The sequence below is a fragment of the Camelina sativa genome, chromosome 19, assembly GCF_030686135.1.
Source record: "Camelina sativa cultivar CO46 ecotype springtype chromosome 19, ASM3068613v1".
In the NCBI taxonomy this organism is placed as follows: Eukaryota; Viridiplantae; Streptophyta; class Magnoliopsida; order Brassicales; family Brassicaceae; genus Camelina; species Camelina sativa.
This window is the reverse complement of record NC_141898.1, coordinates 8,069,998-8,089,817: the sequence shown is the minus strand read 5'-3', so window position 1 is coordinate 8,089,817 and position 19,820 is coordinate 8,069,998. Positions and strand designations below refer to the sequence as shown.

General features: G+C 35.2%; 2 protein-coding genes across 5 annotated transcripts; both read right to left on the bottom strand.

Moving 5' to 3' along the window:
• Positions 1-118: 118 nt before the first annotated feature.
• LOC104767570 (E3 ubiquitin-protein ligase UPL6) lies at positions 119-8,669 on the bottom strand. 4 transcript variants are annotated; one of them, XM_087502625.1, is made up of 26 exons: positions 8,115-8,669; positions 7,515-7,612; positions 7,274-7,401; positions 6,783-6,894; positions 6,455-6,635; positions 6,145-6,327; positions 5,778-5,960; positions 5,204-5,285; positions 4,947-5,059; positions 4,502-4,797; positions 4,267-4,363; positions 3,835-3,975; positions 3,622-3,705; positions 3,420-3,506; positions 3,094-3,234; positions 2,840-2,965; positions 2,621-2,719; positions 2,285-2,352; positions 2,117-2,183; positions 1,735-1,905; positions 1,548-1,637; positions 1,377-1,457; positions 1,204-1,277; positions 1,031-1,102; positions 844-933; positions 119-716 (listed from the first exon to the last, which is right to left on the bottom strand). In XM_087502625.1, the coding sequence occupies exons 1-26, from the start codon at positions 8,271-8,273 to the stop codon at positions 650-652; spliced, it is 3,090 nt and encodes a 1,029-aa protein (XP_087358751.1). In that variant the 5' UTR covers positions 8,274-8,669; the 3' UTR covers positions 119-649. The 4 variants fall into 4 exon arrangements, 3 of the variants coding, with proteins under 3 accessions (XP_087358751.1, XP_087358752.1, XP_087358753.1); XM_087502626.1 differs by having other exon boundaries at positions 5,210-5,285; XM_087502627.1 differs by having other exon boundaries at positions 4,267-4,346; positions 8,115-8,667.
• On the bottom strand, positions 8,633-11,461 carry LOC104767569 (gibberellin 2-beta-dioxygenase 4-like). The gene is made up of 3 exons (XM_087502628.1): positions 10,755-11,461; positions 9,525-9,891; positions 8,633-9,072 (listed from the first exon to the last, which is right to left on the bottom strand). Exons 1-3 carry the CDS (start codon positions 11,099-11,101, stop codon positions 8,797-8,799), a joined length of 990 nt encoding a protein of 329 aa, XP_087358754.1. The 5' UTR covers positions 11,102-11,461; the 3' UTR covers positions 8,633-8,796.
• Between the last annotated feature and the right edge of the window lie 8,359 nt (positions 11,462-19,820).

The following is a 19,820-nucleotide window of genomic DNA, read 5'->3' as shown; positions in this document are numbered from 1 at the left end:
CGGTGAAAGTGATAACTATACTTTACCAGTTTACCATTTATATACACTTTAATCTTTACAAGTCGTTCTCACTTAATACTGCATCTTTGTTTTCCTTAGAGAGGAGGACTAGATGACGTTTTAATCTAATAATCATGACTACCACAAAAAAAAAAAAGAGGGTCAAAGCTCTACAAGACGTGGTACGATGCAAATAATTTACAAATTTTATCATTGTAACATGGAAATAAGCAAATAATTTACAGCATTTTTTTTTAGTTCCACTCTAACGCACTAAAAGACCAGTCTTATTTAACGCTTATTTTTATATCTTTTCCCCATCATCTGTCACTGAATTTTTAACTCTCAGGCACCTTCCGAATACGACTTCCCCCAGTAATCACTTCTTTTTGTTCTCACATTTTTTTTTTTAAAGAAGACCTGAGCTGCAAATGAATCCCGTTAGTTAATAATATCCAGTACACGTTCCCCTCTACATCCGTCTCTTAGATTCCTTTAGAGCCAACACATTCTTCAGCCTCCACATCAGCCTAACAGGGTAACGATTTTGGACCATAACAGGGAACGCTAGAAAAATTTAAATAAAAGGGTGAAAGCCTGGTCGATTTGGGGCCATGATAGTCTTGTCTTTTAAGGCAGGAAGCGCTATTCAGCTCAGATCAAAACCCGCTTCTGCGCTTATGGCGTACATCAACTTGGTCTCTAGTAGCTCTTTGCTGCATTCATTGACAAAAGACATGTTTAACTACAGCACCAAGTGCAAGAAAATGTACTTTGGCAACAAATGATTTCTGTTTACTGAGCAAAAACCAAAAAGAGATTTGTGTTCACAAGAGGACAAACCTTTGATAAGGCGGAAGCTTCAGAAGGTTCATACAAGTGGCTGCTGTCGGTAGTCTATCAACTGATTCGTTACTCGCACTACCAGCAGCCCTGAAACAATTTCCAAACGAGGATGGATCTTTTATGATTCTGTTACCTGTCCAAATCCCACAAAAGTCAAACACGTTTGTTAATCTGTGTAATTTACCTTTGTATGCAGAATGCAGGTTCCAAGTATTTGAAACCGAGCAGTGGCCCTCGTGAACAGCCCGTCACAAACCTGAAATTGAAGATGATAGATCTTAGTTCCATTAAAGAAAACAAATATACTATACTAATCATTGGGTACAAAGACTGTAGTAACTGCGAAAGTTGACCTACTTTAAGAACTTCTTCTGGTTTTCAGTTGAGAAGCTTTTCATAACTTCCCAGAACATATCGATCACATAATGTCCCTGTCAAGAATATAGCGACGTAATTATATAACAATGTTTCAAAAGTATCTCTACGCTAATTCACAATGTCATTTTGGCTGACAGCGAAGAACCACTCACCGCGTGGTAGCCTCCAGCATAATTAGTGTTGTTTCGCAAGTCGTCAATATCCAAACTATCAACTGAACCAGATATGAGAACCTGCAACCAAAGCCCACAAATGAACTTTTCCATCAGTTCATGCTCCTTGATGGAACAACTAACAAAGCAAGTACAATAATCCATCGGCACCTGAAGTTCATGTTCATTGAACATGTCGATCCATTCTTTTGGAATGAGTTGCTGAAACCCCCTCAGGAAATGAGAACTCTGCTGGCGTATCTGCATCCGAAAAATGGGATGATATAAAAAGCTGTTGATTTTATAAGGTGGCCTCAAGTATGCTAAGATAAATGAGAGGTAAGTGGTTCCTAAGTACCTGATAATTTAACCGATGATTGGAAACCAGATGAATGAAAGTTATAACATTCTCATTTGTCACTCGCATGTCATTCCCCCCTGGAAGTAACTCTTCCTCTGTCCTCTCTCCATATTCATTATTCAAAATAACAAAGTAAAGCTCCAACTCTGAGATATCACCCTTAAAACGCTGCAAATATCATAAAGTAATTGAATACTTATAAAGTGGACAAAGCTAAAAAAGAAAAGAAAAAGAGACAAAATTCTTGTAGGTAAAACAATCAAATTTCAGTTTCAATGAAAAAAAAAAAACAGAATTCAGCATTTTCGCACATCTATGCTAACAGCTAACTCCCAGTTCCACAAAGCAACAAGAAAATAGATCGTTCAGCAAAACTCACCTTCAGGAATATAAGGTGCCTATACAACTCAGGATCCAGAGAAGGCAAATCGTTCAAATAGTTGTACCTAGCCAAAGAACGATATAAGTTTCACAACATGTTCACAAAGTTATGCGAGCTTAATAAACTAACAACATGACAGGAAGCTGAAGTTGGAAATTTAGGTACTTTTGTTTCAATTTGCTGAGGAAAAACGTTGCAAATGGTATATCAACTAGAATCCCTTCAAACATAGCCTGCAACAAGATAGCGGGAAGAAAAATTATGAGTCTTATCCTAACAGATGTAAATCAACTTCAATAAAGACAAAACGCCAAGTTCAATAAATTTCTATAAAAACATGCACGACAATTATACCCCTAATTCTATTTTCATGGAAAGATGGCAAGTAGAACCAGTAATGTATGCAAGTATGATGGATTACTTTCTGTCCTACATATATAAGTTCTAAGGAAGAGAAAGCGGTTAGAGTTCAGCATCAAGGCCACCAATCAAATACCATACTTTTGCGAGAAGACTGCCGAGAAAATGAAAGAACTGGAGGTGCTGTTCATGTATCATTCCTGATCCAGGATTAGGATATAGCATGTGATCAGAGGTCTCCTGAAAGAAAGCATGTACAAGATTCAGTTAAAGAAAGACAGACTACATGCAAACATGATGGAGTGTGGTAAACTGTGAAATTCCACAAAAAAATTGAGTGAATAAAACTAGACATACGACCTTAAACAACCCGTATTGCACATCAAAAGCTGCTCGGGTAATTTTTTCCATGAAGTCTTTGAAAATGCCACCACCATCAATACCAGCTTCCTCAACTCCGAGTTCATTGACAAATGTCACACGAATCTACAGCCAGTAGTTATTTGCATCATATGTATCGCAAAAATAAAACAAATTAGAGACACAGGAACGAAAATATGGATACGTCGAACCAAAGAATTGCTAGAAGACAGATATCAGGTAAGAGTACTTACCGACCCCCGAAGATCATCCTCTGACAATTGACTCATTTGATTGTAAGCATCTTCCAAGATATGATCTCTTCGTATTCTGAACCGATTTCGAGAAAAAATTCCTTGAGATCCATGACTCTGCCTTGCTGTTGCTAATTGTGTCTACAAATGATGGCCAGCAAGTAAATGCAGCCGCAGCAAAGTAATCAGTGAGCAAGTACATACAGTATAATCCCCCATTGACCCAGATTACTCATGCAAGTTATGTTAATTAGCTCTTCTAGTTTCCTAAAAACCGTACAAAAGATAATCATTCATCAGATATACATATCCTAACAGCCACTCACTGTGAATATTTTGACTCTGCTTGTAAACGGAATCAAGAAAGGAGCTTGCATCAGTATGTAGTTGGCTCTCGTACCTTCAATTATGGCCTGGAGAAAGAAAACAATATCAGCAATGATGGAGGAAAATTATTACCAAATCAGTAAATATTATAACCAACTGTCAGTGTTGGCATGTCACAAAAAAATGCAGTGTAGTAGTCACCTGAGAGATGAAATATTCATTCACAGTGTCAGCTTGGAAGTCACTCGAGGAAGTGAATTGTTGCCGGTTGTTCCAATCTTGCAACTACGGAAAATTTCATCAACAAGGATATAAAATGAATAAATGATCTTTACCTAGTCAGCTAGTCTTGCTGACTTAGAGTCAAAATAGCCATAATTGGTCAAGGAGTGTTAACTTCTTTTCAGCACATACCTGTGAAAGCAACTCAGAGACAACAACCCCAACCCTGTTCTGAATCAACTCAACAGGGTTCTTATTCGAGAGGTCGTTGGAGACAGATTTCCCAGTGTTAGGTTGCGCAAGTGGACTTACCCATAGTAACTGCCATAAAGCCTAGACAAAAAAAAAGCGAACATATACAAAATATTTAGAAAAGTACAAGCATGACACAAAGATACTATTCTTTTGGTGAGTCCAAAGAAACTGTTGTGTAAACATTAGTAGCAAGTTGAATAACCACTGCAACAAAACATCCATATGAAAATACAAAGCCAATCTAGTTTATTATATTTCTGTAGCAGTCTAAGCCCCAGCTAATCGCGTCATTAATTACGTTGAATCATCAATCATATATCCAAAACTCTTCACGTCGAAGTTACAAAAATGCTTAATCAAAACACTTACCTGCTTAAGAATAATGATCAGCAACCTGATATCTTGTAGCGATAATGGCTTCTCTCGTTCATAGAACTCTTCATTGTCAACTATCATTAGCATATGCCAGATCATCAACGACAATGTTAAACCACTTTTAAGTATGAAACCACCCTCACGACACTAATATACCTATAGACATACGAGAGAGTGACATTTAACTCATACTCCAAAAAAAAGTGGCAGTAAATCAAACAAAACTTACTTATAAACAGGACAAAAAACAACCAGAGGTAACAGCCAACCCGGAGCATCCCCTGGAAGGTAAGCTAGGAGTCTAGGCATGGATGACCACTTCTGCTTCTCATGGCATCGTTTCATATAATTCCACAACACAGCTACAAGCTCGGTTCTATAAGCCAAAATTGTCATGATCCGCTCAAGAGGGAGAGTGTTGAATGCTGCATACAGAAAAGAACTGGCTGTGCCAATAGCTAATGCTTCTTTATCTTCGTCATATGACTGCGTACCAAGCGGAACTTGATGGAACAAAACATTTGTCTGCAGGGATGAAACTAATATTACTTAGATTACGATTAAAGAATCAATTGATCCAGAGGAGGCATAGCACTTGAATTAAAATAAAAAATAAAAAATAATAGAGGGATAGCACTTAATGTACTTCCATATGAAAGAGAGTAGGTACATACTAACTGCAGAAGAAAACGTGAGTCTATAGCATTGGTTATCTGCTGCTCCAGATCCCTATTCAAGACTACTTCTGGTACAGCGTCAATCAACATATCATCCTCATCAGGGGAACCTGTATCAAGATAACAATACAAGTCTCTTTCAGAATAAGATCAAATTGGTGAAGAAGTACTGCGAGCAGAATGGACAGGAAATCTTTAGGATAACAAACTGAAGCCATGTGCGAAGATAATATAGCAAGAAAAGAATACAATACTCTGACTGCTTTCTTTTTCTGATGATTTCACAGGAGGAAGCGTCTCCAATAAGAAAGTTGCAACTGATGCAATGTCAATTGCCTGGTCAATAGAAAGTAAGAAAAACAAAGGAACATTAGGATCAAACAGAACTGGGAGCAAATAGTATTGGTAAAGTTTTCAAACATTAATGAATGATTTTTCACAGCAAATGCAACCCTCTCAATCGTAAAAGCGATTGTATAGCAGCATAGATAAAACAGATCAATTCTTTCCGCAACACTACCACACAAGTTAATATTTACGTGGCGCTATCACCTGTAGCCAAACTCTGAACCTCCTTTACCCCATATATCAAGTATATAGAAATACTAATAGAAGATAACTGTAAAATTCTCTATATATATCAGACATAAGCTGTTGAGTATTGAGCACAATGTTCCTCTTCGCAAATCTATTCAACATGAATACCGCAAGGTGAATCACTAACAATTAGGAAATAAAATCAAGTAATAATGCACCAAAGTACCAACCACAGTAGCTAACACATACACACACAAAGAACAAAAAAATTATACTGCATTGGGAACCTACCAAGTCCAATGAACATTCAGGTAGTGACAACACCACATTTGCGGTGTCCAACGTATTACCAAGCAGGCAAGCATAACCAGGGAATTCCAGGCTTGTTTCAATTGGGAGAACACAAGTACCCTTTTGAATACAGAAAGCCATCTGGTGAATGTAGTGTTGACTTAGACTTGGGCTGGCAAAGACCTGGACAATGAGACTATGAGTTTACCAAAGTTTAAATAGATGCTCACGGTTAAGATTATATTTAGCTCAGGGTCAAACACAAATTTATAAGAAACAAAAGCTATTATTCGCCTCAATGATATTACATATATTGTGATTAGCTAGCGTTTATCCGTGACTAAGAAACATGAGTTCAGGAACCAACCACTTTCAAGTTTGGGAAGAGCTGCCATATCAAAGGTATTGTAAGGATCATAGATGAGAAACTCCAACGTGGATCAACATCAGGGCAGCAACATGGCTCACGGCCAATATGTGGTAGTATCAGTATCAATATTCTTTCTAGTGAAAGGATGCTGCCGGTCATAGTCTGACCACTTGGGCTTTCCTGCAACAAACCACGATTGCTTCAGAAGGATTGGTTGCCAACTATGGAACAGCAATCCAATTTAATGCGCAGTAACTTAGAAGAACTAGGTCGTGGGTCATAATCATGGGGAACTGTTAAAAAATACCTTAGCCGTAGTGACCATTTCTCGGACCAGTTTGAATATGTTTCTCTTTTGGAGATAGCTAATTATTTTGCAAACCCAAGGCAGCTTAGGATCTAGCAACAACGCCATTGCCTCCATCAAGATAGCTGTTGAAATGCTAGCTTCTTCAGGAGTAACTAAGAGCTGATCCCTTAAAAGGTTCCTGATAATTAAAATCAGAAGGAGGCAAAAATGAATAATTCAATAACAGAACTGAAAAGGCCAAGATAGCGACAATTGGTCAGCGATTGATACAAGAAGAGCTATACACTCTACAAAATGAGAGATGACAAAGATATATATATATTACCTATTCTGGTGTATAGCCTCGATGCAGGTAAATGCAAGTTTCTTTACTCTAAAGTCCACCAAATTATGCTCAGCGGAATAGTCCAATCCAGAAAAAAGGCCGACAATGTCACCTGTCATATGATGAGAATTTGTAATATCATTACGCAAGATCCCAGTCGTTTTTGGGAAGAAACTAGAGAAACGATTATCTGTCAAACGCGAAATAAGAATAATACTGTGTATGTGCGAGGATGTAAACAGCAAACGGGAGAGTTTAATTTGTGGTGAAAGGGACATTCCTCACACAATGTTATAATTTTAATGCTCGTAAGATTAACATATTAAACAAGAGTACGCAGGCATAAAAAAACTGATTAAGCAAAATGAAGACAAAGAACATGGTTACCCTTACACAAGAGTTACCTAAGAAGAAAAAACACTATGATCAAACTCTTGAATGAATTGAAAAAAAGTGTCAACAAAAGATGCATGCATAGACGTTGGAAATACCAGTGCTGTGAACGAAATTGTTCATAAGCCGACAAGTCTCCACAAGTATCACAAAATCTCCCGAGTTTTGTGCCTTGATAAAAAACAGAAGCTGACGGAGGAAACTTGAACTTGGCTCAAAGCAATGTCTGTATGCAGAGAAAAAAATGTCAGAAAGGGTTACAATAGACATAATAGTAACCATGTAACCATATTGAGACCAAAAAAACTGTAGCAAACATAATAGACCAAAGAAGAATACCTATCGACATTCTGGCAATTATTCCCATAGGTTTCGCAGAAATCATGCCGCACCTTAGCGCGCTCGATGGCCATTGATCTTCTACCTCGAAAGAATTTCTGTAGCCAAAACTTAATCAGCACCTTGCCCATCAGAAGGAGCATAAACGTTTGAAAAGACATATTCCTTTAGCCACAAAATTGCGCGTGTCCACATAAGAGGGAACAAAAAAAAAACATTTTGAAGTGTTGCATTTGCAGCTCCAGCTAAAATTTTGTAATCGCAATGGTTAAATCCTAAATCCTACTACCCTCAACAAAACCCACGAGACCTGTACAGCAGGACACTGTAACAGGAGGCCAAAACCTTAACGAGGACAATGGAGATTCAAAAGCAGGAACCAAGAAAGGAAAATGTCGGTTCAATATCCAATCAAACATCACAAAGCTATCAAAAGTAAACACTACATAGCTCAAAGATTCTACCCAAAATGAAACCTTTCTTGCAAAATAACTCAGTATGTTTGTTCTGCAACTACATTGCTTAGAAACACACAAACAAAAAAAAATCCCATAATTCTAAAAGAAAAGGCTTTTCAATATGATCATAAATCTTCCTAACCTGAATTTTGAGGGCAGCAGAGTTCTGCTGCTTCTGTAACAACCGACGATTACGCTCCATTCTAGTCTGCTCGAGAAGCTTCCGAGTATCTCTCTCCTTGGTGCTACGGCCACCTAAATCAACTCGCTTCCGAGTCGAAGGATCGCCGGGGAAAAACATGTTCTTGAGCTAAAACCTAGATTACCAATACACAATTCCACCCCCCACGGAAACCCTAAGATTACTCTTATTTCTTACTAAACGCTTCGATTTGGAGCCCAAAAGATGTTGATCGGGGTTAACCCTAAAACTTGAGATAACAGAAGAAGAGAGATTGATTCTTCAGAGGCGAAAACAAGATTACGAATTTGGATGATTCACGCGTACAAAGGCAGCTAAACAACAAATTTCACAGCAGCAAGAAAGGAACCAAAACCAATTAAGAGAGAGAGAGATAGTAATTTTCGCCAAGCCGACTCTAAAACGAAGGACGGAAACTTCGTGAGTGGTGAGTCTTGATACGACGACGTTTTCGAGTCTTTTAGAAGAAGAATAATAATAATTGGGTCGTGTCGTGTTACACGGGAAAACAAAAAGGTTTTGCATATATAGAAGAGGAAAAAATGTGTCTTTTGGTTGGTTGATTTTTTTTTGCTATGACATCATTGATTATGTGTTATGGTCTCTCTATTTATATAGCCTTTTAAGACCCAATTTCATCGTGCTCATCATCGACACATGAGCGGAAAATGTCAAGACGGTTGTCTCCAAGGCGTAACGAGTAAGCAAATTTCTTGTAGTCGGCCCATGTGAACGTCCGGTAAAGCCGTGGCTGATCTGCCGCCGTGATGATTGCCGGAAGAGGGCCTATCTTTGCATGGACGGACGGACCGGCAAAGTACGCCATTGATAGCCTGCTTGCATCTTCGGTAGTCACCGCTCTGTGTCGTACGCTTATGAATCTCCCGTTAGTCATTACCTAGACAAGCATTCACAGCAAGCTTAGTAATATCTTATAGAATCTTACATGTTGACAATTATGCTTGTTCGTGAACATGTATAGGTTGGATTCAAACAGAGAAAAAAATTGTACATAAAAAAGATATACAGTTCATTGGTAACACCCAGATAGAGGAAAGCTAATGTGTTTTTGGGTGTTACCAAGTTATATACTTTTGGAGAAACGGTAATTTGTTGCATAATGCATACTAAGTTTATCTTCAAAAATTATGTTTGGCACATATATAACTTTTTTATTTTAGTCTACAAAATGAAAATTAAAAAAAAAATATATATATATATATATATATATAGATAATGAACATATTAATTAGTTTATAAAGTAACCAGCATATACATAATCAATGTGTAATCGTAAAAAAAAAAAAAAAAAAAATCAATGTGTAATGACTTAAACTTTTAGGGACTGACCTGCAAAAGGTCGCCTACGTTTACGCAAAAGGCTGAAGGGTCAGGGGAGACAGAGACCCACCTACCGTCAGGAAATGCCACCTGGAGGCCCCCTACTTCGTTGGATCTAAGAACTGTCAAGATCTGAGGGTCTGTGTGCTCCCCGAACCCAACTCTCGGTAATGACACGGACATATCAGAGAGCTTGGCTCCACTGAGGAATTGATCGGACGATGGGTAGTGATTAAGCCTAAGAACTGAGTCGCTATCAACGGCTCTGATTAGCTTGCTGAAGGTATGAGGTGGGAGCCCTAGTCCTTCAGCCGTGAGATCTAAGATCTCACACGCCAACTGCTTAACTGCTTCAACGTAACAAGTCACTGCCGAGCTGTCAAACAGACATGTCATACATCGCCAGTTGCTCATTATACGGAACGGATATTATGTTATATAAGAGAACATCGAAACATTCATATGCGTACTTTTAGAGTGAAATTAAATACTCTCCTAGGTTTGTTAGATTAGCAAAATTTCGAAAGCTTAACAGTCTAAGAAAGAAAAAGAGCTTTAGATAATTAAATAACCTATAAGTTTTTCTTTTAAGAAAAATATTTAAAATTGTTGATGTAAATTTGCATTATACACACTGTACACACAACATGCATTGTGTAAGCCAAAAAAAAAAAAGTTACCCGTTCCCTGTGGAGTAGACAGACAGACTGAGAAGCTGTACTTCTGAAATTTAATTTGCTGACTCAAATTTAATGTTTTCAATTTGTCAACGACTCAAAATGAATTTATCCACCAACACAATATATATATATGTATAAGTTGGCTGAAAAGACAATTCAAAGTACTTGTTAATTAGTCAATATTACATTTTAATTTTATGTTAGGTTCACCTTAGCATTTTATATAACAATTTTAAATTCATTTGTTCATACTTCATAGACACACTTTTAACATAAAAGTAAACAAAAACAATCAGACTCACATACTTTAACTTAGCTATACATATACATGCATGCATGCATGCAATTTTCGTATATATATATATACGGAAAGGTTCTCGCATTAAATACACGGGAAAACTGCATTTTGACATTAACTTATCTATGCATTAGATTATAACATACACTGATATATATACTGAACTCATGTTTTATATATGTTGTATATAATCTTAACTGGTTTTTTACATATTAACCAGATCTGTAAATTAATACATTAGCCAAATATAACATAACGTACCCGAACTTGGTAGAATCGTTACCAAAGGATAACTGAGAAAGTACGAGAGGCTTAGTGTGAAGGAGCAAATACTCGACCTCTCCAATATCACCCTTGAGCCCAATGTCCTTCAGTCCATAACCGAAGACCGATTTCTTCTCAAGAACCGGTTTAGCGAAGAAGTTTATGGACTCTTGCTCCATCCGGGAGGTAACCTCCGGGTCAACGGCGTGGTTGACCACTTTGAAGAAGCCAATGGTCTCGCAAGCTTTGACTATCTGCATGGACACTCGTGACCTCTCTAAGGACATGTCTATCACGGGTATGTCTTGATCTACGGCCACGATTTTCTGGGACTCCTTCGCCATTTTTGGAGAGACAGGAGGAGATATGGATAAGTTTAGAGAGATAAATTGTGCTAGATAGAGAGAGATGAGCTAACGCCTGTGTAAGCACACACATGCGGGAGATATGTATAAAGAGAGAGGAGGATTTGATGTGACCATATAGTGGGCTCACGTTATATTTATATAAATACCCTTATTTTGGAATACCAAAGATGATTCATCTAAACTCGACATGTATACTTATAGGAATATATGTGTGTGTGTCTAAGCATATACATATTTTCTGTGAAAGCAACGTATTTAAAGCAACCTTCTCCAATTTAAGTAACAAAAAAATTGCTTCTAAATTTCCTCACACCGTACAAAATTTTTAAAATAGTCAAGTATGACTATATTACTAGGATTCAACATATATACTACAACGAAAATGCTTATATTAGCCGTTATTGTTAAAGTTGCTAATAATTAATTAGTTGAATACGCCTGATATTCTTGGAGTGAGCTTAATTGGCAGGTATTCATTAAATTCAAGTATTCATTTCCAAATTCTGTTATGAATCATAAAAAGTTTACAGAGACCTGCAGGGAAAAAAAAGAGGTTTATAATTCGTATACCTGATTCATATATTTTGGTTATGAAGCATGCTTTTGGTTTATTGAACCGAATATGTATATATTGAATGTGTGGTCTTAATTATTTGTCGATCTAGAGGATATTGAGAGTTGTTCGATATGACGTCTGATGTGAATATCGAGTCTTTCTTCTACGTAATACTAGTAGTTTGAATGGAACGTGAGATTTTGGACCAATAACACACCATGAATAAAAAGACAGCAGTTATTATCAGACCCCAAGCTCGGGGAACTGCAATAATATTGATACCCGCGTCCAACTACCCAATCTTCGTTATAATCTAACTCTGCAGACATTGGTCCAAAGTTAGGTGTTAAAATAACACATTTAATTACACTTCGACTTCCCTCCAATTTAAATCAGAATGCAAGTTTAGATCTATTAGTCAGGTTTTTATTCGGTTTCATTTTAGGTTGTGTGGGTTTCGGGTTGTTTAGTAAACGAGAAATAGCTAGATGTTGAGTAGGAGGGATATAGCTGCCAAACTGTACTTATATCCGTTGTAGATTTTAAATGGTTTAAAGTTTAAACCCAAACAAAATGTTATTATGTGTTATTTTTGAAGTTTGAAGTTTTACACATCAAAATCGTTAAATATCCTCATTCTACAATTGTTTTTCAGATGTGTGTAATTTTGAATCCATAATTTTTGATGAAATGTACATGTCCATGAGTCCATCAAGGGAAGGAAGGAGAAGCTCCATCACTAACAAACCACCTGATTTTAAATGCTTCTTGCATGCTCGTGAGTTATTAGGAACAAACAATTGATTATCTATGGTCCAATTCTATATTAAATGTGTGTTTCTTATCTTATATTTCACATATACTTACTTCTCTGGATATGTATGAGTGAATTATATGGTTGGATTTTTTTCTTTTTGTCACCAATTTGATTGGATGTTGGGCGGCCTAACTTTCAATTCTTATCAGACATTTCGTATAAATATCATTCTCCAAAATAAAGGTGATTGAGCTATATTGGGGTGCCAACAATCTGAAATAATTGTGTAGCTTTTTTGAAAAATTCTAGAAGTTTTCATATAGGCAGTATCAAACTATCAATTAGTCAAAGTTTCTCCTGGACTTGAGGAGCCTAAAAAGGTTACTGAATTTATCTTCTTCTACATTTATACGGTTATACCACTGAGGCATCAATAGACGAAATAGTTTTGATCAATACTACTGATCACTTGGACTGAACAAGGGATTTCACAACGTATAATTATTGTATATACTGAAAAACAAAAACAAATAAATTGAGTAGGAGAAAAGGTAAACCGGGACTTAGCTCGGTTTGTTACTGGTTACTAATGGGCAGTACCACATTTGGGTCACTGATACTATTGATAAATCGGGCCGAGAGGGCACATTTAATCAAAAAGAGAACGTATAAACAAATAGCCCAAATAAAAGTTATTCCGTTTTGAGGGTTGGGTTTGTTTAATTCATATAAGAAGCATGGACACACCTCGTCTACGTCAGACTCAGACACGATGAAGATGGGAAACCCTATTTTAAAAACTAATGTAACCATAGATTACATCCTATCTTCCTAACATGATATGATTAGAATTATAAAAACGTTAAAAGCACCACAATCTTCAACTTAATCTTAGATCTTTATGAGAAAATCATTAGTTTTAAATTATTATAACGTTATGTAGAAACAAAGTGGGAATCACATGAAGATTGGGTAAGGGAAAAAAACAACAGTAAAGCCAAAAATAGTGGAGAGAAAAAGAAAAATAATAAGAAGAAGAGAGAGTTGATGAGTGAGCCATGTTAAGATGTTACTCATTCTTAGTATAAAGTTTGAACATCTTGTCCCATCTTTCTTCTTCATGTCCCTTCCATTTATATACAGGTTTCATGTATATCACTTGCATTTACAAATGTATGTATGTATGTATATATGTATGGTGCATTGATCATCATGGTTTAATTTATAATTAGAACAAATGCTTTCTAAACTCAAAACAAACACATATGCGGATATGCCCTTTTGTCGATGTGTAGTACTAGTATGTAAACACATTACCAGTTCTTGGAAGAATTATAGACCGATTTGGTAAAAACTGTTTTTTTTTTTCGTAGTTCACGTGAAAAGCGAAAAGGTGACTAGAATTAGAATTAGGGTAGGATACTGTATATATATATGTAAAATTAGAGTGTTGGAGAGGATAAAGCATTCGGACTCCAACTCCGATTGATAACATACCCAAAGCTGTAAAGAAAAGCTGTAAGTTGAGGCGGTAAGTTGTTAAAAAATAGTGCAAAGCTGTAAAAAGAGCTGTACATAAAAGTTGTACAAAAAAACTGAGAGTAAAATTTTTAATAAAAATTTTAGTAACGCTTTTGTGATTGGTAAAAAATTAAAGCTATACAAGTGGTACAATTTTAGTTGTGTTCACCAATCAAGGCCTATACTTCTATACTGTGCGTAAGATCAAAACGTTAAGTAAAGAAATCGTTTCACTACAATTATCAACAACAAAAAAAAAACGACTTGTAAAAGGATGCATTTAGTATTTTAAAAGTTTTCGTGCAAAAGATACTTGAACTATAAAGTCTATAGAATGGGTATTTTCAGTATTGCATCCAATTTAAAATTCTAAAAAGAAATCATTTTATGTCTGCGAAAAATTCCAAGACTTTTTAATGCAATGTTTGGTACCGGTAAAGAATAAAGGAGGTAAAAATATGTTGCAAACCCTCTTTTGAGTTCTTTTATTTTCAATCGTCCACTTGCAGACACAATCATTTCGTGGTAGAACGTACCACCACCATAACATTATATAAATAAATAAATATTACAGTAACCAAAAATTAAAATGCCGAATTTATTCATCTGTAAGTTTTCTTTAATTATTGGAATACAATTCTTTGTTGGATTGAAATTGTCTTTAAAAGTCGAAGATGGCAATGATTAAACAAAAAAATTGGCATTGATATTGGGAATTGATTTTGACCAAAGACTTTTCGTATAATTAATCTCTCCACCGTCCCACTACCATAATTAAAGGGGCCGCTGACAATATAGATGCCAATTAATTTAGCTCAAGACGAAATTTTTACTACTACTAATCTATTTTGTAGTAATAGTTTACTCAATAGTCAATACCAGATTGTTTGTAACTTTGTATACTTTTCCTTTTTGTCAAACTTAAATTCTTTGTTTTGGATTCAAATTTAACAAATTACATGTTTAAAATATGTTTAGCATATTACTATCATGATTTTGATATTTTTTTTGATGAATATGTAATATACTCAACTACTATATCAATTTTAGAATAATTACTACATGAAGTGTGTGAAAGGGTTTAAAATAACTACTACATTAGCTTACTACTAAATGTAGACATAATTGTAATATAACTTGACGTAATCTATCTAAATATTAACATAAGTTTGGTATTATGAAACTTGTTGTTTTTATTGTCTGTATAACTAATTGGCATAGAGGAATATTATTGCTGTGTATCTGTATAGAGTTACCAAATATACAGTTATAGCCAAACCTACCTTTCAAAACACCCACAACCATAACTCAAAAAAGACTTAAGAATGATCACTCATAAACGGGACACAACTCATTTCTCTCCCAAACCCTAAAACTCTAATGACCGGCCATGAATAAATAGGTTAGGCAAATGCAGCCATCATGTGACCCTTATCTAATGTCCTTGTTGCTCTATATATCTCAATCATATAAATACAGTTAAAATAAACTGTTTTTCTCTAAGAAGAAACGTTGTTATCGGATCTATTGTTTTGGTAAAATCATATCCAGTTGTCAAAAAGGAACATTTTTATATTTTGTCAAAAGAAAATAACCAATTTTATGAATATGACATTGCGGATTTTAGAATTCAAGTACTTGATATCTCAAATCGCCTATAAATCAGTACGTACATCTCTACGGGGTATACAGAATAGTTAATGTGAAATGAAAGCTCTCATCAAATCAACTGTATAGTGTTACTTGAATATGAGGTATAAATGTACAATTATGATATATGAGACTGATCATAAGTCCTCACATGATATGTATTTATGAGGAATGGCGATATGAGACAAGAAAAAAAAAGAGGAATGGCGAAAAAGATAAGAGAAAAAACAATTTAGCAACATTTATTCTCGTATATAACACAAAAGGGTGGCTCAGCTTTTCCTCTCTTCTCAGTAAAACTTACCCCTTTCTCTCTATTAACTTCTGATATATAAGATGCATAATATGAACACCTAATATGAAAAATAATACTAGCATAATAGAACCGGTAAGTAGAAAACATTAAACATCATATCTATCAACTTTAAGCTGTCCGTCGTGCTTGGAAAATGGAAACATACTAGTTTCTATATACAAAAAATTTGTTTTTATTTGTTGATCATCCTTATAAACGACGTATCAACACAAAATAATTCGCTCTTTGTTATTCAAAACTTCGGGTTTTACCCATATATCCGTTCAAACGGTTTAACAACAATAAGAACAAATACTATTTGAACTTTTGAAGAGTTGAGGATTGGTAAAAATATCATAGTACAGAAGGTGAGAAACAGTCACGAGGGTAGAATGAGAGAGAGAGAGAGAGAGAAAAAGAGGCAATAAATGATTCTGAAGGAATATTTAATAAGAGAGTTCTCTGGTTTTGGCTCTGGCCTTTGCCCTTTGGGGTCAGTCAGACCCAAACAAACACAACACATAAAACAAAAGTAAATTCCTGTCTAAAGCCTTAAAAGAGAGAGAGTAAAGGCATAATTCTTTTTGCCCGTTTCCATATTCATTGCCTTTTGCCAGTCCCCTTGATAGCGAGACTTTTTTTACCTCCTTTAGTTTTGTTACAATAACATAACCAATACCAGCAAAAAAATCATATAAGAAGAAGGGAAACATTCAACTTCTTTATTAAAATCATATCAAAGTTGTACATCAATAACAATGAAAAGCTGTAAAGATTAGCTCAGGAGGGATAGACAAGGTAGGAGAAGATGACTCGAACGAATTAGAGGTAGAGATAGATATCTATTCTATGTGGAGAATAGATAGAATAGAATCTGTAAAATGAGAAAATACTGACACATTTAGAAAGGGATGGGGTCTTACAAGGTCAAGAAAAGGCCTTACAAGGTCAAGAAAAGAGAATAATGCAATGCTATCATATGAATGAAACATAATAATTAAAAAAAAAATGGACGGACTAAAAGCTCAGATAGGATAACACCGGTTGATCAATGAAACTGGAGTTCAGAAGAAAAACCCAATTTCTCAGCACAACCGATCCAATAATCTATATGCTTCACATGGTTTATGTTTCTCTTATCGCCTGCACAAGCACAAGAAAAAAAGAACATGTTACTCTTTACAACAGTAATCGTGTATATATGTGATTCCAAATCTATAACGTAACTGTAAAGACTGCAAAAAGATATTTGACCATATCTAAAAGCATCTATCTTCGTGAGTCAATAGTAGCGAAAGTGTATGGATACAAATATATGTTGGTTTGCATGTACACATTAATAGTGTCTATCAGTCTATATACCTAAACTATATATATACATATAGATACCGAGAAACACATATGTATTAGATAGTTCAGTAACATATCATACATATATCACTGATGAACAAGAAAATTGACTTCTTCGAACTGACAAAACCCTAACTCTTGGCATTGCATATATCAAGGTAGACATATCACCTTGAAGAAACTTTGGCCTTGACCTTTCCATCCATGGGAGCTCTTCTCTCCCTTCCATTTGAGAGAGAAAAATAAAATAAAAACAGAAAGATAGAGAGAGAGAGAGCCTTGAGAAACGGTGGGATGATGAAGAAGGTATCAAGTGAAGGAGAGATTTTAAGGCAAAGTTTATAATCAAAGAAAAGAAAAAAGAGATAAAATACAATAGATGATAACCTTCGTGGGCCGGGGCCCAATTAGACCTTTGGAGGGATCATGACGCTGTCATTTGCCCGAGACAAGCTTTATATGTGAACTTGATGACGTCATCTTTGCGATATGGCATAGACCAATCTGCCCGAACACCTGACCGTTCTGCCCGGAGGTGGTCCTCTTCCTGAGTTAGCAGTTTCTTTTGGTCGTAAGCGAAACCCAAAGTCAAATATTAAAACTCGAAACTGTGTCTCAAGTTTTTTTTGGTCCGAAACATTTTGTTTTGTCAACAGTTTACTCATGTTGAATGTGTTTTTTCCGAAGAACTTATGAATTAAAATTTCGTTGATTACTGATTTTAACCGAACGTTTTTATTTTCCTAGTTCATAATGTAATCTAGCTGGACTACTAGGCATCCTAGCTAAACATAATTATTCACTAATTGGTGAAGAGACTGAGTTTGAGCAAATTAAGAGAATCTTGGTAAATGGAATTCCTCAATTCTAGGGAAAAACATGAAAGTTCAAATTTCAAAATAAATCATGTTTACATTCATTAGTAGTATTTAGTTTTCATAGTACTCCCCTATGTATTAGAATAGATGATGTTTTAAAAAATTATCTTGTATCACAAAGATTGATTTTCTGTATTTTTTATTAATTAATGCTATGAAATTGTAGATTTCAAGATTCATTAATTGAAAATTTAAAATTTTAATGAACTACCATTGGTTAATAGTTATGAGAAATATATTATTTATATATAAAAATATATTTATGACTAAACATTAATTATTTTCTTAATCTATGTGAAAAACTTAAAAAATCATCATTTCTGATACAGTTATAACTTAATATATATATATATATATATATATATATATTAATGAATGTGTTTTTGTTCCTACTATTTTCAAATTATAATCTTCCTAAAATCAAATTTCTACCTCTGTTAAGAGGTTTCCTTTTCTCTAATACTTATTCAATAGCTCATCAGTTTTCTTTGAAACGAAGTAAGCTGAAGAAGATCGAATCTCTTTTTTAAAAAGAGGTATTTCTAAGTAATCAAAAAGTCTCAGATTTGTGGGGAATAGAAACTTTGTGGGCGTGCGGGAGAATCACAGTCTCCTAAGATATGAAATGGTCAAAATAATGCAAAAAGTATAGTAATGTCAATAGTGTTATTTAATATACTAACCAAATGTTATATTAACTGATATAAGGCCAAAAAGAATCATCTTGACCTGCGTTCTTATATTATTTAGGATAGGAATGGGTAGAGCGGTTAGGTTAGGATAGACAAATCCATTTGCGGATCAAACCGTTTTTTATTTACCATTCATTATATGTAATCCACAATGGTCTACAAAAAACAGAAATAAAACCGCAGTGAACCAACTGCAAACCGCTTTTCCTTACAAATAGAGTTGGATCGCTGCAGTTTGTTGTTCACACTTAAAACAGGACGGTCTGATCCTCAAATGGATTTGTCCACCCCAACCACAGGTACCAATCAGACCCTTAGTCTTTCGTGTTAGTTTAACATACGCATTAGTGCTTTCAGTAAGACAATATATTTATATACTGTATAATTATATAACTCTTTTTGGTAAATACAAAAATAGGACAGGGCTCTTTAATTTCTCAAAAAAGGGTCCCCTACAATAATGACGAGTAAAAAGAATAATAGTAATGATTTTTGTTTTGATTTTTTTTTCTTAGCCCATTTCAATCCGTCCGTTTCTCTTCTGTCCCTTCTCTACGTACTATGTTTCAGAGATCTTTCGTTTAATGCCCAACATTTTTATCAATTTTAGTTTTGGTCCCATAACACATAATCAATAATTTAGTTTCACTGCTAGTGAAAAACTGTGAATGTACATGTTAAAAGCTTTAATTACAATTTCCAAGAAATGCCCTGAATATTCATTAAAATAATTTGACTTTGGGATAGTGGTACTGGTACCTTCTTGCTTCTCCTTCTTCGAAAAGTCATTATTTTTTAAATGTGGTACCTTCTTGCTTCTCCTTCTTTGGGATAGTGGTACTGGTACCTTCTTGCTTCTCCATTTGTCCTTCAAAAAGTCATTGTAAGGCCATCATTATAAGAAGAACACCTTTGTGTTCTAAGCCCAAAAAAATTAGAAAAATAATGAATAGTGGGCTTAGAACTATTTTTTTGATCTTGAATAAGAACTGATTT